Genomic DNA, 24,554 nt, shown 5'->3' on the forward strand with positions numbered 1-24,554 from the left:
CCGCGAGATCGTGACCTGGCTGAAGTCGGACGCTTAACCGACTGCGCCACCCAGGCGCCCCATCCCAGGCTTTTAACTTAATGACATAAGGAAATATATATTTTACATTATTTCTCCTAAATCATATACTTCCAGCTTTATTTTTTTATATATATGTGTATTCAGGCTATATCATCTATGATTTTCATTTCAGAATAAAGAAACGGGTAATATAAAAAGGCCTTAAAGGAAACTAACTTTACCCTAAAACCCTGAACTCAAACAGGGCATCATAGAATATTTGTCAGTGGAAATAACCTTTAAATTGAGATTTGAAGGATTACCCAGGCTGAGGAAAATGGGCAATAAAGGGAAGATTTTAAAAGTCTGATACTAAAAGCGGAGGGCGAGGGGAAGGATATGGTTGCTCCCATCCATAACTGGTGGAAGCATATATAAATTTCTGGAAAATAATTCAACTATGTATCAGGAGGAGTCTTCAAAATGTTCATGTGGGACTCAGTAACTTCACTCCTTAACATCTATCATTGGGAAATCATTCGAGATACAGGCAAAGACACACAAGGATTCCCATTGAAGTTGCTCTATAATTAGAATATTGAAAATACTCCCAGTGTCTAATAATAGGAGGGTGATTAAATAAATTATGGAACAGCTGTATGATAGAATCTTACACAGATGTTAAAAATCACATCCCTCTCCACTGACTCATAACCAAACCAGTTTGTTTCTATGAGCTGTAACATGAATTTTGCATATTGTCTTAAACTTATGCTAAATATCTCTCTAACCAAACAGATCTCTGGGGGAGGAGATAACGTCTGTCATGCCTTTAGCATCTAACAGACCTTTGCAAACAGGTATTTGACAAACGTTTGTTGATTCATTAATTTTAAGGTGTGGTATGATGGTTCAATTTTTGTTAGAGACACAAACATACTGGTTCTTGGAAACCAAGAAGCATGAAACACAGAGTAATATATCACCCTCCTCTCTGATCCTCTGGGACTCCATGCTCCTCTGTTCAGACTGAAGTCTCTCTTTTGCATTTTGCCTGTTAGAAGATGACAAGAAGGGAGAAAAACGGCCAAATAGCATCAGAGCAAGCTAAAGTGGGCCATTCCCCCGGGACCTTGCTAATGAAATTCAAGGATTTTAGCAAGGAGAAAGGCAGCTGCAGTCCAAATGTTTTAAGAGGAACTTATAGGGCTCAAGGGCCCTAAACCTCAAAGGTACAATTGATTTGGGCTGCATTTCTCTCTCTCTGTGGAAATGAAACCTTATTAATTCTGAATGGCAGTATTCTCTGTGGATCCTGGACATGACAATATCTTAACCACAAATCCTTTGAAAGAGACAAATAAAGTTCATCAAATGTTCTAAAGTGATCCCCAATATTTGTTGCAGCCCATTCTGCATTCAATATTATAGGACTTGTGAATTTGCATGCCACCACCCCCCTACAAAAATACACTCTTTTCTTTGTGCTTAGGCACCAGGATAGACTGTATTCTTTTTCCTAAATATTTATATTCCTCCCTGTAAGGGGATCTAACATCTCTGCTCATTGCCATGTAACTTACAGCACCTTCCCATGGAGAATTAATACTTATTCTTTCTATTGACTGGGCTTGGCCTTAGGGTTTGCTTTGCCCAGCATAACATGAGCAGAAGTGATAATGCCATCTATCTCCAAGCAGAAGCTTTGGGAGTAACTGAAGGATTCAACCATCTTTTGCTTTCCTTTATTATTTTTTTTAATGTTTATTTATTTATTTTTGAGAAAGAGAGAGAGAGCACATGAGAGGGAAGGGGCAGAGAGAGAGAATCTCAAGTAGGCTCCGTGCCACCAGTGCAGAGTCTGATGCAGGTCTCGAACTCATGAACCGTGAGATCATGATCTAAGCTGAAATCAAGAGTCAAGACGTTTAACCGACTGAGCCACCCAGGTGCCCCTTTTTCTTTCTTTTCTTATGAGATCAAGAACCTGGGTCCCAGGGACAAATGGAACAGAGTGAACCGCCTGGCAACAGAACTGTCACTGACCCAAAACCAACATGTTTATGTGGGCAAACAATAAATGTATGCTGCTGTAAATCACAGAAATTTTTGGTTTATTGTTTTTGATTTGTTGTATTGATTGCTATAAACAGTTTGTTATTGCAGTATAACGTTCAGAAAAGTGATATGTATTTAAATCTGGATTATATTGGGGCGCCTGAGTGGCTCAGTCGGTTAAGTGTCGGACTTCGGCTTGGATCATGATCTCACGGTTCATGAGTTCAAGCCCTGTTTCAGGCTCTGCACCGGTGGTGCAGAGCCTGCTTGGGATTCTCTCTTTCTCTCACTCCACCCCTCCCCTGCTTGTGCTCTCTCTCTCTCAAAACAAATAAACTTAAAAAAAAAACTGGTTTATGTTAAGAGGTTTTTCTGAACAAGTCAGGTAAAGCCCTGAGCCATCAGAACAAATTCATTCTTTCCAGTGGATCACATTTGTAAAGAAATGACTAGGGCCAATTCAAAATTCCAGTGTTCTGTGGACCTGGCCCAGGTTTCTCTTTGATTGCCTTACTTATCCAGCTCAGACTGACTGTTTCAGGCCCAGAGACACAGTGTATAACCCATGACCCATGATCTCTAGCCTATGAAATAACCCAAATGGCTTCTGATTTTTGCATTCATCAGATCGAACTAGTTCTTGGAGAGAAACTACTCATTAAGACAATAACAACACAGAGTTCTTACAAACGAACTATTTCCTGGAGAGAAAGCTAAAATGAACTGGGCCGAGAAACACAGTTCATATGAAATTGAAGTGTAAGCCCTTGGAGCCCAGTCAGCAGTAAGCTTTAACATCTGCAGTGGACCAGGTCCCAAAGCCACATCTCAATCCATGTGCTCAATGTGTTTGTATCTGCCATGTATCCAGATATGTTTTTATATAACAATTTCAAAAATCTATTTAAAGTATTAAATGGATTTAATTCAAAACAACCAAATATGCGGGCATGTAAGCTCAGCCTAACTAAGAGCTGTAGACAGAACCCTCGCATGCAGCAGTGTTTGAACATGCAGCGTCTTGTGAAAGGAGCTTCAGGCTGAAATGCCCCTTAGCTAAATAAAGACTTGATCCTGCAGACCAGTCTCGGGTTAATTTGGGCATGTAGGAGGGGGATGTGGCCCCACTGCAAATGAGACGATAAAAAGGTGAGGAATAAGAAATGAGAGAAGCTACGCAGGGATTAAAAGCTATTTCCTTAATGTTATTACCATTCATTATTTGTTATTATGTTTCATGATTTCATTTCATTTATTTTTTTTATTTTTCTTATGTTTATTTTTGAGAGAGAGAAAGAGAGAGAGAGAGAGTGAGAGAGACAGAGCATGAGTGGGGGAGGGGCAGAGAGAGTGAGACACAGAATCCGAAACAGGCTCCAGGCTCCCAGCTGTCAACGCAGACCCAGACGCGGGGCTCAAACCCATGAATTGTGAGATCATGACCTCAGTGGAAGTCAGATGCTTAACCGATTGAGCCACCAGGCGCCCCCTCATAGTTATAATTTTAAAGTGTTGTATGCCTCATGAAACAGTGCCCTTTCTAATATCTCTATCAGTACAGTAAACTTATCCTTTATCTAATTTTTTAAAAAATCTCCTTTCCCCAAATCAAGAAGACTTGACTAGTTTCACCTAGAAGTGAGAACCTACATGATCTCAAACTCCATTATGTCACCTTCTCCTCCCTTTTTCTTCTCCCCAACATCACGATCATAATCATCCTCCCGTTAACTTTTAGTAACCATTCACACGGATGCCAGGCACTGTGCTGAAAACATTCTAATTGTTTCCCTTTCCACTGAGCCAGTCTGTGTTCTTTACCTCCATCTACAAAGCCTTACAAGGTCTAGCTCTTGCCTAATTTTTTTCTCTCCCTCTTCTTTGCGATTCCAGCCACATTAGTCTCTTTACAATTCTGAGTTTGTCGAGATTTTTTTTTTCTCAATTCACTCTCAAAGGTTGTGTTGGCATTTCCAGCTGGAATCATCCTTCTCTTGACTCGTGGCACTCACTGCTAACTCCTTCTCATCCTCAGACCCAAAAATTGAAGTCATCAGCCCTATGATTTTCTCCCATGGGACTGTTTCTTTCCTTCATGGTATGTTTCCCAACCTGAAATTACATAGTTGGGTGCTTGCTTGTTTAATATCTATTTTTTTTAATGTTTATTTCTGAGAGAGAGAGAGACAGAGAGAGAGAGCGAGAGAGCGAGAGAGCGAGTGGGGGAGGGGCAGAGAGAGAGGGAGACACAGAATCCAAAGCAGGCTACAGGTTCCAAGCAGTCAGCACAGAGCCCGACATGGGGCTCGAACTCATGAACTACAAGATCATGACCTGAGCTAAAGTCAGACACTTAACTGACTGAGCCACCCAGGTGCCCCTAATATCTATTTTAAACACCCATTGCCAAGCACAGTGCCTGGTATCTAAGTCGTTTGATAAATATGTAGAGAACGAATAGATAAATAAATTGATGAGCCTTTTAATTCTTTTCAGAAGACTATATTACTATTCCTATTATAGATGAGGAAAACTGAGGCTTTCAGATGATACATATCTTGTCCTTAGTAAAAGAGACAGTTGAAGTCCTTTTTCATGTTTCCATGCAATATTGTGTTTGTTTATATCAGAGAGAACTGGCCATCCTCTCGATTTCTCCAGATGGTTTGTAGCACTCCAGATAGGTGCCCTTTCCAACACCCTCTGCATCTCCATGTCCCATTGGGTTTGCGATCTCCCCATGAGCATGCAACTCCTTCACATACAGCAAGGATCTGTTCTGTACAATGCCTCACACCTCCCAAACTAGGTGGGACTACCATCTCACTCTTTTCCCCAGCTCCCACTACACCAGGCTACGGGATGCTTTCACCTGAGCAATGGCGTGTTTTGTCACTCCACGACAAAAGACCAGGATGGCCAAGCAATTGTGGAAAGACCGCGCTAACCACAGAGCTAAGGTAGTAACCCAGTGTTTCCAGTTGCTGCCAAAACCCTAAATCCAATATGCTCAAGAAGGCAAGCTATTGAATATCACTTCATTTCCTCTTTTTTCCTGCCGTCTCTAGAAAGACTATTTCTCTGAGCTAAAATTAATTTCAACATGTGCTTAACTGGAGAACAATACTCCTCGGCCTCCACTCGTTGTTCTCTTACTGCAGCTGCCTTCCGGTTTCAGTTGTCAGAAGTCTTTCTCTGCCATTCGGGTTTTTACTCTTAAGAATTATTCGGTGAGTCACAGCCATGAGACTGTAACCAGCATGTTCCCTTGAGGATAACAAGTGTCTTCAGGCGGACCAAACGTTGTCGTAGCCCTCCCTCAACCAACCTCAAGGATGGAGATGAACAGCTTCAATGCCTAACAAAAAGCAAAAGGAAGTCTTGTGTGGAGATGTGGGAAAGCTGTGTGGGGCCAGCTGGGCAGGGTGGGGGAGGGAAGGAGTGGGAAGAAGAGGGGGAAGTGATAAAAGATCAGAGGGAAGATAGGTCTCCAGTCTTTCAGCTTGTTGTACTCCCTCACTCTTCCAATTTTTAGCTCCTTCTTTATAAGCTTGAAGATTTTACCTGGACATTGAGTTTCATCATGTCTCACAGATTTTGATACCTAGCATTTTCTCTTTCTTATTTTCTACATTGTCTTTCATTTCATTTTCTATTTCCTTCCTTAACCCACTAATTATTTAGGAGAGAGTTTATAGATTTCCAAGTATTTGGACATTAAAAAAATTTTTTTTATCAATAATTCTAGTTTCATTACATGGTAAAGAGATACGCATACAATTTTTGTTTTGTGAATTGGCTGGGATTGGCAAGAGGTCTAAAATATGGCTAATATGGGGGCTCGTGGGTGCCTCAGTCAGCTAAGAGTCCGACTCTTTCTCTCAGCTTATGTTATGATCTCATGGTTTGTGAGTTCGAGGCCCAAGTCTGGTTCCACACTCACAATGCAGAGCCTGCTGGAGATTCTCTCTCTCCCCACCTCTCTCTCTGCCCCTCCCCTGCTCGTACATGGAGCTCTCTCTCTCTCTCTCTCAAAAATAAATAAATTAATTAATTAATTAATTAAAAAATAAAATAAAACATGGTTAATGTCATTCAATGACACTTGAAGAATAGGTACACATTCTGTATATTTCAGACAACAAATTAGTATAACTTACTTCTCTCTATCTTATTAGAGTCTTCAACTCTTCTGTGCCATTGATCTCTGTTTGCTTTCCACTTCTCAGAAGGAACAACTTTCTCAGAAGCCCTCCTATTTCCTCAGAAGGCACTTCTGCTTTCCCTTCCCTTATCTGCCTCTCTTATGTGGTTCCCTTTCCACTTACCAGAATTCTTGGCTACCCAGGGGTCAGAGGATCCAGGACTGGTCAAGGAGATTCTATTCGTTTCTTTCTATATCCCATTTCAAGCCCTGTCCTTAGCATCATACAGGCTTCTAAAATTATTATTCAGCCTACTACTTGCACTCTCTGGGATTAAAAATTAAACTTTCATGACTTCCTTATGTGTCCTTCACTTAGAGTTCTGACGGCTTAAATCACTTATGAAATATTAATGAGAGGTGCTGCTTTTTTTCCTGGAAAGATGCTTCTGCCCGATTCATTGATTTGTTCCATACAATGTAAAAGCTCTCTTTGCCAAAAACAGATGAACTAACAGTTGATCTGTTCTTGCTATACTCATTATTTTGTTACCAGCCACATTACATCACCCATGGGCAATGTGTGTTTTTAAAAGCAGAAACTTTAGTTGAGAGAGAGATATAAATCTAAGGATTAATTCATAAATGTGTGCTTCTTGTTAAACAAAAAGAAAAATAAAGATATGCTATACTGGGTCTGGCCAATACCACACTTATTATCTTCTATAGTTAAATTTTATTCCCAATAAAAGTTTTACAGAGCTCTCTTATTGAGCAAAAATTCTTTCAAAACTACACTATACATGAAAAAAGATAGACTAGGCAATAACATCTTCATTTAAAGGATATATTCACATGGCAAAAGCCAACTGGAACTACATAATGAGAAGATCTAGGATTTTTAGAGGGGCATCTATTCCTTCAAAAGAAAGTTTTCTATTATCATTCTCCCAGATCTCTCTAGAATTCCCTCTCTGCTTTTCACTCTTTCTAAAATTTTGGGTGGTCTTTTCTCTCTCATAGAGTTAGTAAATGGCAAAGTCATCTGCTCTCCAAACCATTAATGTACCTAAAATACCATTATTCTTTTTTTATTCCTTTGCTTAAACATTAACTTTTTAGATATACCTTTAAAAAATGAAACCATCATTTCAGGGAGCAATATATTGATTCATAATAATGCCATTTGAATTTGGTTCCAGCACCACTTTCTTCCATGCCTACTGTCTGAAGGACATGAAAAGAAATATACGTACTTTTTAAAAATAAAATGGGTTAATTCACAAATTACCCCAATAGAGGGATATGATTTACTGGCAATAAATTGATGTGAGTCAACATATGTCTATCCAGAATCCCATGAAGGTACATCTAAATCCTATTCTGACAGTAACTAGAGTTTGATCTTTGTGACCTCAATTTCCTCATTGGTAAAATTAGGAATTTAAATTAGATGACCTCTGAGGCCCTTGCTGGTGCTAAAATTCTATAAATCAATTGATTGTATTCCTTTAGGATGGTCAAGGACATAATAGAAAATCTATTCAATTATTTAAATTACTATACATGTCCTGTCCTTCTAATAGCACTCTTGTATTTTTTTCCATCAACAACCCCTGAGGGAAATCTGATCAAGACTTTGAGTGTGTGTGCACATCAGAATGTCAATACTTCAATGGCCAGCCATGAAAGGTCTTATCAGCTGTCTCTGAACTGATAAATTCAAGGCAGGAGTTAGAAATTTGGCCTAGGAGAACCTTGCATTCTTATTATGTTTTTAATTGCTGACACTTCTTTTATCATTCACTGCCTTTACTTATTATCACAAAGTTTGAAGGATAGGTAGGGCATCTTGTGGAAGTAGAAACTGAAACATCCAGATGAAGAATTTTCCAAGCTTCTACAGTCATCAAATGACTGAAAAACATAAATAAGAACTTAGATAAATTAACTATAATCGTCTTCTGGCCATAAAACATTCTCCCACTCTGTTTTATAAAATTAACTCTTTGGATGCTAGTTGTTGTTTTTTTTAATAACTTTCCACAGCAATTCAGAATTCATGTAACGCCTTATGGAAATTCAGTTAGAGAGCACTGCAATGCCAGAGAGGATATATCATTCCAGATGCTTTGATGACTGCTTCGAGTCATTAGAACCACCACATAGCCCCTAATAGAAAGGTACTCAGATTTCCCTAAAAATTAGAATTATAGTTCTTCCTGTCTGAGAAAAGCATTGTGCCTGGTTCCATATTATAGTCCTGTGACCAGGGAGCCACATATGGAATTGGGAAATTCATAAGAGCTTCCTTCTTACGGAAGGTGAGCCACCTTTTGTAGTCATAGCTACACAATTGTGTTTCTGTTCTTATCAGAGAACAGTACAACTGGAACGAATTCAGCGTCCAGCTCCCCTACTCCACAGACATGTAACCATGGGCAAGTGACAACTTCTCTGGGCCTCAGTTTCCTCATATCACAAAGGAATAACAACAGTTGTTGTGAAGATTCAATGAATTAAATCATGTAAATGAGTTACTACTGTCCAACAGACAGTAGAAAGTTAGTAATGGTTATCTACTTAATTTATTAGTGTTTTATAGTAAATCTTATATTTATATTTATATTTTATATAAATTTTATAGTATTTTAAAGGCTTAGAATAGCACTTGGTACATAGTAAGTAGTCTCTAAGTGCAAGCTATTTTTACTGTTCTTAAAGTTAAAAAGCAGATGTTGGAAATTTAATTTTTATTTACATAAATGTATCTAAAATAGATAGCATAAAACTTTAACGTACTTTTTTTTTTTTTTTTAAAGAAAGGTTGTGACCTTTCTTATTTTTTTTTTTTTAATTTTTTTTTTTTCAACGTTTATTTATTTTTGGGACAGAGAGAGACAGAGCATGAACGGGGGAGGGGCAGAGAGAGAGGGAGACACAGAATCGGAAACAGGCTCCAGGCTCCGAGCCATCAGCCCAGAGCCTGACGCGGGGCTCGAACTCACGGACCGCGAGATCGTGACCTGGCTGAAGTCGGACGCTTAACCGACTGCGCCACCCAGGCGCCCCAAAACTTTAACCTACTTTATGAGATACTTAAGAGAACATAAACGGAATGAGTATACACGTTTACCTCACCATCTAAGTCAAAAGTCTCTGGTTTAAAAAAAAACAAAAAAACAAAAACAAAAAAACAACTATGTTGCTGAATCCAGAGAAGCAGTTTAAGAAGACAGCATAGAAAGTTCCTGAACTCACCTCCTCCTAGGAACACAACAAATCTACAGCTACATACAGAAAAATTCCCTCTGAAGACGGCCTGAAAAATACCTGAACAAGCTCCTCCACAACAAGAAATAAAAGGGGCACATCAAAATGGGAGACACAGCCTCTCCAAAAACACCCATCTCTAGTACAGCAGCCCACAGTTGAGGCATCTCACAATCTCCCTGAGGAGCAAGGGGGTTGTCCCCACATGAGGGACCCAAATCTTGGAACCTACACCAAGGAGATAAGAGCCCAAAAATGTCTGGTTTTGAAAACCAGTGAGGCTTAGGTCCAGGAACCATATGGCTGTAAGGAGTGGAGACCTCACTCTTCAAGAGCTCACACACAGACTCACTCACCCTGGGACCTAGTACAGAAGCAGCAGTTTGAAAAGCACTTAGACCGTAAGTAAAGGAGATTCATTTACTGTTCTTAAAGCACCCGCCGGAAGAGCAGGAGCCTAAGAAGCTCCCTGTGGGGACAGAGATACTGGCAGGTACCATTTTCAGCATTTTCCTTCTAACCTGCTAGTGCTGGTGGGCATGCTCAAACTTTATGTGCTGCACCCCATGAGCCCGTCTAAGGTGGACAAGCACCCCACTCCTGTACACCACTATTCAGCAGTTTACCCAAAGTCAGCTAGGTGAGTGCCCCACCCTCATATGCCACTCCACCTTGGCCTTGCCAATGATGACCTAGTGAGTGCCCCACCCCTGCATGCTCCTTCACCGTGGCACCACCAAAGCCAGCCAGCTGATGCAATCCATACAAGGAATGTCCCATGAGAATCTGTCTGGTTCTCATGGCCAAGGGGGATTGGGCCTAGGTCCTATGGGTCTGAAACAAATGGAAAGAAAATTCTTGGCAGGCTATCACCATAGGGCATTGCACAGACAGCAGACTGAAACACATTCCCAGACTTGCTGTGAAAAAGTCCTATCTACCTGACAGGAATTTCAGGTTACAAAAGTGTTCTTGGGAAACAGAGGCTATAGGAAAGCATCTTTGAGTTCGTACTTGATCTTACTACATCTCAACAATACCTCCCAGAAAAAAGTCCAAACACTCATATGGAGCCTTGAAATTTCCAACTGTTGCTAAGGGGACACATCTAGATCACTTGAACCAGAGCCAGCAGAGGGTACAATTGAGGTCCCACAGGATTGTATATATTTGCATACCATAAAAGCTGCTACCTGAGGATCTAGCTTCTAGTCAGCCCGAAACTAAGTGCTGACTGAGTTCGCCTCTCGGGAACACTCATAGGTCTTGGCATACCCTCAATAACTGGGATCTACCAAGAAAAAGCCAGGCTGCTTAGACAATCACAAAGGTTTGAAAGACACCGAAGGCTTAGGGCAAGGTTAAATGATAAGGTTTATTTCCTACAAAAGATCATTCATATAAGACCTGGAAAGATAGCTGTTACACCTGATACATAGAAAGGGACACAGAGAGATAAACAAAATGAGGAGACAGAGGAATATGTTCAAATGAAAGAACAAGATAAAACCCTAGGAGTGCAGGGCGGGGGGGGGGGGGTGGATGGTAAGGAGGCAGGGAGGGAAATACCCTAATGAAACAAAGATAAATAATTTACCTGATAAAGAGTTCAAAGTAATGGTCATAAAGATGCTCACTGACCTCTGAAGAAGAATGGATGAACACAGTGAGAACTTCAACAAAGAGACAGAAAGTATAAGAAAATACCAAACTGAAGCCACAGAAATAAAGAACACAATAACTGCTCTGAAAAATACACTAGGAGGGTTCAACAACAATTGAGATGAAGCAGAAGACAGAATCAGTAAGCTGGAAGACAGGACAGTGCAACTCACAGAGCAGCAAGAAGAAAAAAAATTTAAACCAAAAATAGCTTAAAGAACCTATCAGACATCATCAAGTAGAATAACAGTCACATTATAGGGGTCCCCTAGGGAGGAGAGAGAAAGGGGAAGAAAACTTATTTGAAGAAATAATGGCTGAAAAGGTCCCTAATTTGGGGAAAGAAAGAAACATCCAGATCCAGGAAGCCCACAGAGGTCCATAGAAAATGAATTCAAAGAGACCCACATCAAGACACACTATAATTAAAATGTCAAAAGTTAAAGAGAGAATCTTAAAAACAGTAAGAGAAAAACGTGTTATGTATAAAGGAACCACCATAACACTACCAGCAGATTTCTTAACAGAAAATTTGCAGGCAAGAATTGAGGAGCATATGTTCAAAGTGCTGAAAGAAAACAACTTCCAACCAAGAATACTCTACTCAGAAAGGTTATCATTCAGAATTGACAGAGAGATATAGAGCTTTCCAGATAAATAAAAGCTAAAGGAATTCAACACTAAACAAGTTTATGAGAAAAATTAAAAGAACTTCTTTAAGCTAAAAAGAAAGGGTGCATATCAGTTACAGGCCCAAATATGAAAGTAAAAAATCTCACTGGTAAAGGTAAATATATAGTAAAGAGTGAATTAATCACTTATAATATTAGTAAGAAGATTAAAAGACAAAAGTAGTGAAAAAAAATAATGATAACCACAATAATTACTGAAGGGATATACAGAATAAAAAGATGTAAAATGTGACATTAAAAACATAAATTGTAGCGGGGGTAGTAAAAATGTAGAATTTTAGAATGTGTTAAAATTTAATTTGCTGTCAACTGAAAATAAATTGTTATAAATATAGGCTGTTATATGTGAGCCTCATGGTAACCACAAAGCAAAAACCTATAGTAGATACACAAAAGATAATGAAAAAGGAATCCAAGCATACTACTATAGAAAGTCATCAAACCACAAGAGAATAAGCCAAATAGAAGAAAAAAGGAACAGAGAGTAACCACAGAACACAAAGAAAACAATAAGCAAAGTAGAGTAAGTACATACTTACCAATAATTGCTTTAAATGTAAATGTGCTAAATTCTCCAATACATTGAGGGGCTGGATGTATTAAAAAAATAAAAATAGAAAAACAAGGCCCATCTATATGCTGCCTACAAGAGAATCATTTCAGATGTAAGGACACACATGGGTTGAAAGTGAAGTGATGAAAAAGGATATTTCCCACAAATGGGAACCAAAAGAAAGTTGGGGTAGCTATACAAATATCAAATAAAATAGAGTTTAAAACAAAGATGCTTATAAAAGACAAAGACAGGCATTACATGATGATTAAGGGGTCAATCCAACAAAAGGTATAACATTTATAAGTATTTATGTACCCAACAGGAAAGAACCTAAATATGTAAAGCAAATACTAACTCACCTAAAGGGAAAAATTGACAATAATAGAGTTATAGTAGGAAACTTCAGCACCCCATTTACATCGATGGATAGATCATCCAAACAGAAAATTACTATGGAACATCAACCTTAAATGATACATTATACCACATGGACTTGATAGATATATACACAACATTCCACCCCAAAGCATCAAAATATACATTCTCCTCAAGTTCACATGGAACATTCTCCAGGTTGGATCATATGTTAGAACAGAAAACAATTCTCAATAAATATAAGAAGACTGAAATCATATCAAGCATCTATTCCAACTACAGTGGTATGAAACTAGAAATCAATTATAAGAAGAAATCTTTAAAAATCACAAACGTGAAGATTAAACAACATGCTACTGAAAACCAATGGGTCGATGAACAAATCAAAGAATAAATTTTTAAAACTACCTGGAGTCAAACGAAAATGCTAATACATCATACCAAAATGTATCGAATGCAGCAAGAGCAGTTCTAATAGGCAAGCAAGACTTAGGCTTACCTCATGAAATGAGAAATATCTCACATAAACCACCTAAGCTTACACCTAAATGAACTAGATAAAGAAAAACAAATTATCTCCAAAATTAGTAGAAGGTAAGAAATAATAAAGATCAGAGTGAAAATAAATGAAATACAGATTTAAAAGAGAGCACAAATTAATCAATGAAACTAATAGCTGGTTCTTTGAAAAGATAAACAAAATTGACAAACATTTAGTGACACTAACCGAGAAAAACAGAGGGCTCAAACAAAAGAAAACCAGAAATGAAAGAGGGGAAGTTACCAGATACCACAGTAATACAAAGGATCATAAGAAACTACTTTGAAAAATTATATGCCAACAAATTGGACAAACTAAAAGAAATGGATAAATTCCTAGAAACATACACCTATACTGTATCATGAAAAAGAGAGAATCTGAATAGACCAGCTATTAAAAAAGAGATTGAGTCAGTAGTCAAAAATCAACCAACAATCAAAAGTCCAGGCTTCAGTGATGAATTCTACCAAACATTCAAAGATTTAAAACTTATCCACCTCAAAATCTTTCAAAAATTTGAAAAGTAAGGAATGCTTCCAAACTCATTTTCTGAGTCCAGCATTACCCTAATACCAAAACCAGACAAAAACACCACCAAAAAAAAGCATTCTAAGCCAATATTCCTGATGAACTTAGATGCAAAAATCCTCAGCAAAATATCAATAAACTGAATTCAACAATATATCAAAAGAATAATGTACCACAATCAAGTGTGATTTATTCCAAGGAATGCAAGGATGTTTTTGTATATCCAAATAAATTATTGTGACATACTACATTAACAAAATGAAGGATAAAAATCATACGATCATCTCAATAGACAAAGAAAAAGCATTCGAATAAATTCAACATCCATTTATGATAAAAAGCCTCAACAAAGTGGGTATAGGTAGAGTAACCTCAACATAATAAAGGCCATATATGACAAGCCCACAGTTAACATTATTCAGTGAAGAAAAGCTAAAAGCTTTTCCCTTAAAATCAGGAACAAGATAGATGCCTATGCTTGCCTCTTTTATTTAACATAATATTGGAATTCCTAGCAAGTGAATACACAAGAAAATGAAAAAAAAGGGGGCAGGGTATCCAAGTTGGAAAGGAAGAAGTAAAACAGCAACTATTTGCAGAAGACATGATTTATATATAGAAAATCCTACATAGCAGACCAAAAACCATTAGAACTAATAAATTCAGTAAAGCTGCAGAGTGTCAAATCAATATACAGAACTATGTTGCATTTTTATATACTAGTAACAAGGTCTCAGAAAGAGAAATTCAGAAAATAATCTCCATTACCACTGTATCAAAAAGAATAAAATAAATTTATTCTATAGAATAGAATAAATTTAACCAAGGAAGTAAAAGTCCTGTACATTGAAAACCATAAAACACTAATGAAAGAAATTGCAGAAGACACAAATAAGTGTAAAGATATTCTGTGCTCATAGACTGGAAGAATTAATGTTGTTAAAGTGTCCACGTTACCCAAAGTGATATACAGATTCGATTCAACCCCTATCAAAATTCCAACAGCATTTTTCACAGAAAGAGAACAAACAATCCTCAAATTTGTAGAGAATCACGAAAGATTCTAAATAGCTAAAGCCATACTGAGAAAGAAGAACAAAGCTGGAGGTAGCATGCTCCCTGATTTCAAACTATACTACAAAGCTAGAGTAATCAAAACAGTATAGTATTGGCACAGAAACAGACACAAAGATCAATGGAACAGAACAGAAAACCCAGAAATAAACCCAATTATACTGGGCTTATTATTTACAATGGAGGCAAGAACGTACAATGGGGAAAAGAAATATCTTCAATAAACAGCGTTGATAAAACCAGACCGCCCCATGAAAAAGAATGAAACTGGACCACTATCTTACACTATTCACAAAATTAACTCAAAATGGATTAAAGTCTTGGACATAAGACCAGAAACCACAGAACTCCTAGAAGAAAACATGTGGGAAGCTCTTTGACATTGGTCTTAGCAACATCTTTTTGGATCTGACTCCAGAAGCAATGGCGACAAAAGAAAAATGAACAAAGACTACATCAAACTAAAAAGCTTCTGCAAAGTGAAGGGAACTATGAACAAAACAAAAAAGCAACCTAATGAATGGGAGAAGACATTTGCAGATCATATATCAAATAAATAGTTAAAAACCAAAATGTATAAAGAAATTAGACAATTCAATAATAACAAACAAAATCTGATTAAAAACTTGGCAGAAGATCTGAGCAGACATTTTCCAAAGAAGACATACAAATGTTCAGCAGACTCGTGACAAGATGTTCAACCTCACTAATTGTCCAGGAAATGCGAATCAAAACTGCGATAACTCCTCACACCTCTGCGAATAGTTATTCTCAGAAAGACAAAAAAATAACAAATGTTAGCAAAGATGTGGTAAAAAAAAAAAAAGGAACCCTTGTGCACTGTTGGTGGGGGTGTAACCACTATTGAAAACAATATGGAAGTTCCTCAAAAAATTAAAAATACAAGTACAATATGATCCAACAATTCTACTTCTTAGTATTTAACCAAAGAAAAGGAAACCACTAATTTGAAAAAGATATATGCACCTCTATGTTCACTGCAGCATTATTTACAATACCCAAGATATGGAAACAACCTATGTGTCCAATGATAGATGAATGGACAAAGAAGATGAGGAAGAATGAAATCTTGCCATTTGCAACAACACAGATGGACCTCATGAGTGTTACGCTACAAACTTTCAGTCATAAAAGAAATAAACCATGAGGAAGTAATGTACAACATGGGGTCTATAATCAATAATACTGTACTGTAAATTTGAAAGTTACTAAAAATGAAATTTTAAAAGTTCTCATCATAAGAAAAAAAGTGTTACTTTGTACGGTTACAGGTAGGTAAATACACTTATGTGGTGATCATTTTGCAACGTATACAAATGTTGAATCATTATGTTGTACACACTTGAAACTAATGTGATGTGTATCTCAACTGCGCTTCAATAAAATAAAGATTGCTGTGGTGCCATGGTCAGTGTACTTCATTTTTCAGCTAAATCCAGATCTTATGCTAAGATTTTTTGTTTCCTCACTACACATAAAGGAGGGAAGAGGGCAAGGGGTTACAAAGGTTTTTCCTGGAAAAATAAATTGGGTCTAACTCCATGAGCAAACAAAACTGTCAATGCCTCTCTGAGTTTATATAAAATGATTGCACCCAACAAAAAGTGTTTTGTCTTTCTTGCTAAACACTTTAATTTGTGGCTTGACCGATAATTAAGCAAAAGAAATACCAGGCCAGGCAAACAAAAACTGCCTTTTTGTTTCAGATATTCTTTGTTATTACAATAATTACACACACTTAAATCAGAGCTAAAGTTTTTTGAGAGAGCAAGTACTGCTGATGAAGGAAAAAGAAACTAAACTCCAAAACAAGGGCTGTTCAACACCCTGACTTCTCTGCCACTGAATAACCAGCTCACCTGGGCAAATCCTTTTCCTTTTCTGGGTTGAGTTTCCTGGACAATCCATGAAAACGATGTCTTATTAGTACAACTTATTAGTCCTTCTTATTTGCACTCACCTTAGTTATTAAGGGTCAGTTTCATAGCATCTGAGTTCCTAGTCTCAGCTTACATTTCTGTCCTTTGCTATTTCATTACCAATCTCCTGTTTCACCAACTATAGATCTATTTTTGGCAAATTCTTTCCTACTCTCTAGAACAGTTGTTCTCAGACTCTAGCCTGAGTCCCAATCACTGGGACGGTTGGGGTGCAGATTACTGGGCATATATCCCAAGAGGTTCTGATTCAGTAGGTCTGAGATAGGACACAGAATTGCATTCCTAACATCCAGATCTTCCAGAGAATCTGCACGCTGCTGGCCCTACAACTGCTTGAAAACCACTAGACTGTAGAGAATATAAAAATGTTGATAAACATCATCTAAGGGCCTAGGAGTAGTAAAAGTTACCTCAATATAACTCTGAGCACAGCCACTCTGGCCTTCCAGCTCCACCTGGGTGAAGTTGACCTGTATTTGTTCTCCCAGGGGCTGCTTTATAATATAGATGCATTGTCTGTTGTGAGTGAAAGGTCCAGACAAGTCAGAAAAGAGAAGGCCCTCTGGGTCTGTGTAGTTTCCTCCACAATGTAGATCCGCTGAAGAGAACAGGGAAGAGAAGGGAAGGGTCATGCGAATGGCCATGCCTGTGGCTCTCAGGCATTACATACCATTTTTAGAAACTCACACCCATACACACACAATCATATATCCACCTAATTCACCCTGTACAGGTTTATGTCTCCAATTATATTTTCAGTTTGTTGTGTGCTTGTGGGACATCCATGTAGAGCCTAAAGAAATAGATACAGAGATGCGTAATCTAACTTCCAATCTAACGTCCTCTTCTACAAATTGCTCTTTGATTGTTTTAAGTTTATTTATTTATTTTGAGACAGAAAGAGAGAGCATGAGCAGGGTAGGGGCAGAGAGAGAGAGGGAGAGAGAATTTCAAGCAGCCTTGAGCCCACGAACTAAGAGATCATGACCTGAGCCGACCTCAAGAGATAGATGCTTAACTGACTGAGCCACCAAGGTGCCCCTACAAATTGCCTTTTATTTTTTTATTTATTTATTTTTTTAAATTTTAACGTTTATTTATTTTTGAGACAGAGAGAGACAGAGCATGAACAGGGGAGGGGCAGAGAGAGAGGGAGACACAGAATCTGAAACATGCTCCAGGCTCTGAGCGGTCAGCACAGAGCCCGACGCGAGGCTCGAACTCATGGACCGTGAGATCATGACCTGAGCCGAAGGCAGACGCTCAACCGACCGAGCCACCCAGGCGCCCCCAAATTGCCTTTTAAATACGTTTATGTTCTCCTTCATTCCAGAAAGATTTGAGGCAGTTTATAAAAGACATGTGACAAAAAATATATATATAACTAGACAAATGAATCCAGTTAAAGGAATAATGAACAGAGAACAGCAGGATGTGCTCAGGGGGGGAGTGACATGCACAGAGAACAAGTATGCACCGACCACACAGATTACAAAAAGTTTACTATAAATTCAGCCCAAAGGCAGAGTGAATGAAGAAAGGAGACCTGTGGAAGGTGTTCACTGTTAGTTTTCCTGATATTGAGGCTTGAAAGGTGTTTTTCCTGTGAATTCTCATCAGAGCACAATGATGTATGTTAAGAATAAAAGCCCCAAAGTAAAAATCATAGAGGGGCCACCTGGGTGGCTCAGTGAGTTAAGCATCCAACTTTGGCTCAGGTCATGATCTCGCAGTTTGTGAGTTCAAACCCCTCGTCGGGCTCTGTGCTAACAGCTCAGAACCCAGAGCCTGCTTCAGATTCTGTGTCTCCTCCTCTCTCTGTCCCTCCCATGCTCATGCTCTGTCTCCCTCTGTCTCTCAATAATAAATAAACATTAAAAAACTTTTTTTTAAATCAGAGTATTTTCTTGTTTTTCATTGTTTGCTGATTTGTTTTAAGATGTCAACACAAGCTCTAAGCATAAAAGCATAGCACAGTCCCTCACATTCATATGAAGCTCCCAGTTGTTCAGGTTACTTACATGCTGATGTTAAGTAGGTGATATGGAAGCCTTGGTCATTAATCTGGTTGTCAGAATGAAAATGAATTCTGGCAAAGGGACCTGTGGTCTGCAGTGGTGGTACAGAGAAAGTGGTGCAGAACTTTCCAAGAATGGGGTCCTGATACAGAGGACCATCTCGAATCTAAAACAAAAGAACGAACCATTAAGCACAAACAGGTCAGATGTTGACAAAACGAGTCATTTTGTACCTTAACTTCAGAAAACCTGTCATTTGAAACTGGTGGCTCTTACAGGTTTTCCCATCTCGCACATATCAGCTGCAGCTCACTAAAGGGTAGTCCCCTGCACCCATCATCCCTGATGCCGTATCTTCTGTCTAAATCTTAATTCCAAGGCTAGATGTGTACTTTGAAATCTTCTCATGAATCTTTCTCTATGTTTTCTTTCCTAGGTTCCCCCCTCAACCAGGTGTTTGTTTTGAAATGATAAATTAATTCCTAGTAATTGAGGAGAAAATGAATATATTGAAAGAAAATAGAAGAAGGAATGCTAACAATGTTGATTGATTCACAACTTGTTTCAGAAGGATCAGAGGTGGAAAGGAAGTGAAGTCAGATCAGACACAACATAAAGACAGTTTAAATGTATTTTAAAAGTATATAATCCTAATACTAATTAGGTACTGTGATAATGATCGTATGATCTGAGAAATTCTTTTTAATTGTTGGTTTTTAATTTCTTAAATAATCACGGTAACCTCTCTATAACTGTTGTAACTGCAAATCCTGTACATCATAGAACACCAAACATCAGTGAACAAAATAATATTTTAACATGGCGAATTCCGTCCACTCAAATTACTTTTTCTATTGGCTGCAAAGCTACAGGACAGCATTATTCTATTCCTATATATAACTAGTTCCTTGAAATATTGTTGAGAAGTGAGAAGCATTTCAATATTATCAGAATGATTAATGCTTTCTATTATATATGTATCAAGGAATTATGTAGGAGCAAAAAACAAAGTCTCTAATTTTAATATGATGGAACTCACTGAAATTAATTTCAAAAAATCCATGCTACTGTCAACATTTAAAGGATTATGTTGCTGAAATTTTCCAGGGAGGGGTAGATCTTCCAGTCATTCCCAAAGGTTTCAAATCCATTACAACTGCTAAATTACTAATGACTTTCATTTGTGGAGATCCCTGTTTGTCAGTCACACCTTTCTATCCTTTGTGAGTAATTCCAAAGCCCTCCATTCTCTAACGGACTTGGAAGGGCATATTGTCTTTTATCACTACTGCAAGGACTACTGTGATTTATGGTAACAAAAAGATAAGAGCAATGTAAAAACTCGGTCTTCTCAATGATCTTTTCAGTCTATAAATGCAGAGCAACATTTCGGATATACCTATACGCTTAGGGCATTTGAATACAACAGCCCATTTTTCTACTTGTATAATTTAAACTTTTGCTAATGGTAACCAGGAGGGACACAGATTGGCTCTTCTCCCAATGACAATTATGAGTATATTCTAGGCTCACCCTTTAGCAATGCATTACAACACAATTGCTCTTAAGTTATTTTTCTTCATGGAACACTATAGCCAGCTTGTGAAATAACATGTTGGGTTCCCATAGATAACTGAAATCTTGATTCTGCATTGGAAAAGATACCCGTTACTGAATGTTTATTTTGTTAATTCTTCTATTCCCTTATTAGGGGACTGGGCTTCCAGGAAATGACAGGGAAAAGTAAGGCAGTCTATTTCCCAGATTCAAATGAGACCCAGAAGAAGCAACAAGCTGGCACAATTAAGAATAAGGAATCAGCAAAGGCTCAGACATTGGCTGCCTACTGAAGACTATATCTAACTATTGCAAGGAAATTGAAGTCATCCACAGGTAGCACCAAACCATAGCTCTTTGAGTTCTAACCATATCATGACATGTTCTATCTAATTACATTTGTTTACCTCAAGATAATCTTTGCTGCAATCATCATGGTGCTCCAGACTCAAGGTCCCAAAAGTAAATGTTATCAAGAGGCCAGGACTGGTTATAACTTTCCAGACACAATCTCTTCCTGAAGGATAGTTTCCAGGATATCCCGGAGACTTAATAGAACCATAAGTGCCTGTCAGTACACCTCCACACTCTAAAATAAGAGGAAAAAATAACTTGACATTTGTATGCATGTTACAATTTATATAGCGTTACGGAAGCCTTTATTGCAAGAAGACAAGCTTTGTTGAAATATCTACGTACAATTTGGGACACCCTCATAAATTAAACAAGGCTTTCAGTTTTCCAATTTGATACAGTTATAAATCTAGGAATATTAACTGATAAATGAATGAGTCACATGCATTGAGCTCTGTGCTTATCAGCTATTACATTGTGATATGATTTTAAAATACAGTGCTGAACTGTCTGAGGGATGAATAATGAGATAATAGATATATTGTTTTCACTTTGAGGGAGATTAATTTCTGCATAACTTTTACAAGTTCTGGTTCTTAAAGAGTTCTCTTTTTTGTAAAGTTTTTTCATTTGTTTTTGAGAGAGAGACTCAGAGCACGCATGCTCAAGTGGGGGAGGGGCAGAGAGAGAGGGGGACACAGGATCTGAAGCGGGCTCTGCACTGACAGCAGAGAGCCTGATATGGGGCTCAACTCATGAACCGTGAGATCACGAGCTGAGCCGAAGTCGGATGCTTAACCGACTGAGCCACCCAGGTGCTCCAAAAAGTTATTTTTAACTCTTAAAAAGTTCTAGAACTTCCGTTACCCCTATGTCTTTCAACAAACCAGATTGTTTCATACATTAGAATAGTTAAGTGCTACATACTTTTCATGTGAGAAAATTTCTTAACACTAGGATAATAGTTAAACTCTTCATTTTATAAATTGAACATATTCAAATATGCATGGGCAGTTGCCTTGCTCAGGAACGGAGTGAAAGAAAGGTGGGACCAGGCTTTGTGACACCCACTCCACTACCACTCCATTAATTACCCCCCCCCCAGAGTTGTATGTCAGTGACTAGAAGAATCTTTCCTTTATTAATACTCACATTTACTTAACGAAGAGTCTGTGATGGCTTATAAGAAATACTAATGTAAAATTGAAAAATAGAGATACTAAATAAAAATCTAGACTGTAGTAAATATAAATTAGAAAAAATAAAATAAGGTGGTATCTCAGATATGCAAGATGTGGGATCTATATAACTACGCAGGTAACTTAGTAGACAAGTCTTTTGCCAAGGCAAAAAATGAGACAAGTTAGTTACATGATTCTCACTGTTCCTAATACAAAAACACCTCAGTTGCTCAAAGGCAGAGAAGTTTCCTAAAATTTGGAAGTTCAATTACCATATGGGTAAAAAGAATTATAATTCCATAAGCAAAGTAAAATGTTAACGGAGACCTGGGGAAAAAAATTCAATATGTAATACAAAGAATTAACATCTCTAATATATGAAGAGCTTCTAAAAGGAGTAGAGACATAAACAAAGAGTTCACTGGTAAAAATTCAAATGTCCTTTTACGTGGAAAAGATGTTCAGCCTCACTCTCAACAAGGGACATACAAATAAGAACTTTGCTGAGACACCATTTCTTAGCTCTCAGAATGATAAATATCCAGAATATTGAAAACAAATTCTGGCGGTGCTGTGGGGAGACAGGCACTCTCATACATTGCTGATGAGAACACAAGAGAGTAAAACTCTTACAGAGGAGACTATGGCAAAGTCTAGCAAAAAGTTAGGCATTTATTTTTTGACGAAGCAACCACGCTTTTAGAAATTGATCTCAAAGATACATTGGCAAAAATGCAACAAGACAAGTTCACAAGGACTTTGTCGCAGTACTATCTGGAATTCCAAAAGGCTGGAAGCAAGGCAAATATCCGACGAGAAAGTCCTGGTTGAATAGACAGTGTATGAGATGTCTATTAATGGCACACTATGGTCTAGTTATGGACTAGTCTCTATGACACATCAAGTGAAAAAGCAAACTACAAACCATTGTATATTGTATGTTACCTTTTTTTAAAGCAAAAAATATGATTATATGTGATTATCTGCTTATAGTTTTGAAATGGAAGGATAAATCCAAGACTAATACAAATTGTTACCTTTTTTTAAAATTTATTTATTTGTTTTGAGAGAGACAGAGACAGCTCTAGTGGGGGAAGGGCAGAGAGAAAGGGAGAGAGAGGGTCCCAAGCAGGCCCCCCGTTGCCAGCACAGAGGTCAATGCCAGGCTCGAACCCACAAAGCCAGGAGATCATACCCTGAGCCAAAACCAAGAGTCAGATGCTTAACCTACTGAGCTACCCAGGTGCCCCCAAAATTGTTACCTTTTAGAGAAGAAAGGAATAAAATGGAAGGGACAAGGATAAAAGCTAGACTTCTCTAAATTTACCATGAAGTTTGATTTGGCTTTGGAACTATGAATATGTTTCACATAATGATAGAGCAAAATTCAATAAAAATGAAAAAGTGAAATCTTTAAACTCACAAGCAAAACGAAATGACTATATTAAGCTAGCAGTTTAAACAGGGAGAGGAGAAATATTCCAAGACGCTTTGAAACACTGTAAAGTTTGATTGCAGAACTGGAGTGAAACATATATTAAGTACAAAAAGAATAATTGAGAAATACTAAATGGCTTTCAGTTATCATGTTATTAGTAATAATATTAGTATTGTTATTTTGAAAATTCACACGGTAGGATTAAGTACATAGGTAATATGTGAATGTCACCGGGAACTCATTTCACGAAGTGAGAAGAAGTACAAACATAAAGTTAAAAAACCTGTAATTTCAATATGCCAATATTTTGGAAGATCACTAAGAATACATGATATACCTTTCCTTTAAAAATAATAAAAATATTTCCCAGTTCTTTCCACTGAAAGTTCTAGAGACTTTGTTCAGTCTAGTAGCAATAGCCACTCCTAGCACCCAGGTTATGAAACCTAAATACCATTTCCCGGTAGAGGAGTATGAACTGTTCCAGTCCTAACACAATAAATATGTATGAAGAACCTGGAAAATCTTTCAGGGCAGAAAGCAAGAAAGTTTCTAAAGATAACAGAAACTTGGGTTTCTATTGGGTCAAAGAGGCTTAGAAACTATCAGTTCTCCCACTAGCCAAATATGGAACATTTTAACATTAAAAAGTCTAGAATGGATTATATCAAATATGATAAAACGTGTGTTCCTGAGTATTAAAATCAATAAAAAATAAAAGAAATAATGACTAATTGTTCATTCTGGAGAAAGCTAGGAAGCCAAGTCATTAATTTGAATACTGGGGAAATATTAGGAGAAAGAATCAAGCATGTATCCTATGTTTCCTTTATGATCTATATGGGAGCGTAACCAAATAGTTGATATGAGAAAGATCAACTCTATTGAAGAACTCCAGACAATAAATAAAGAAGAAATGATAAAATTCAACTGTCATCATTTTGAAAGCCCCAGTGAACAACTAACCTAAACAATGAACCTAAGGGTTGCTAAGACCATTACAGAAAGTGTGAAGGTTTCTAATGGAAATATCAACCAGGGACAGTCAAAACACTCAAATCAACGCTGCAGTCATAACAGGGAGACAAGTGGATATCCAGTACCTTCTAATGTGATTATTTTTGTCTCCTCAAAAATAAAAC

At 37.7% G+C, this 24,554-nt stretch overlaps 1 protein-coding gene across 1 annotated transcript in view; it reads right to left on the reverse strand.

Annotated features, from left to right (window-relative positions):
- The window catches only part of CUBN (cubilin), a 277,621-nt gene that overhangs the window by 224,929 nt on the left and 28,138 nt on the right, over positions 1 to 24,554 (reverse strand). Inside the window, exons 15-17 of the mRNA XM_030320462.1 lie at positions 20,847 to 21,028; positions 18,886 to 19,048; positions 17,275 to 17,462 (exon numbers count right to left, since the gene is read on the reverse strand). Of these exons, the coding sequence (XP_030176322.1) occupies positions 17,275 to 17,462; positions 18,886 to 19,048; positions 20,847 to 21,028 (533 nt within the window). The remainder of the gene's footprint in view (positions 1 to 17,274; positions 17,463 to 18,885; positions 19,049 to 20,846; positions 21,029 to 24,554) is intronic.

Source organism: Lynx canadensis, chromosome B4, assembly GCF_007474595.2.
Source record: "Lynx canadensis isolate LIC74 chromosome B4, mLynCan4.pri.v2, whole genome shotgun sequence".
Classification (NCBI taxonomy): domain Eukaryota; kingdom Metazoa; phylum Chordata; class Mammalia; order Carnivora; family Felidae; genus Lynx; species Lynx canadensis.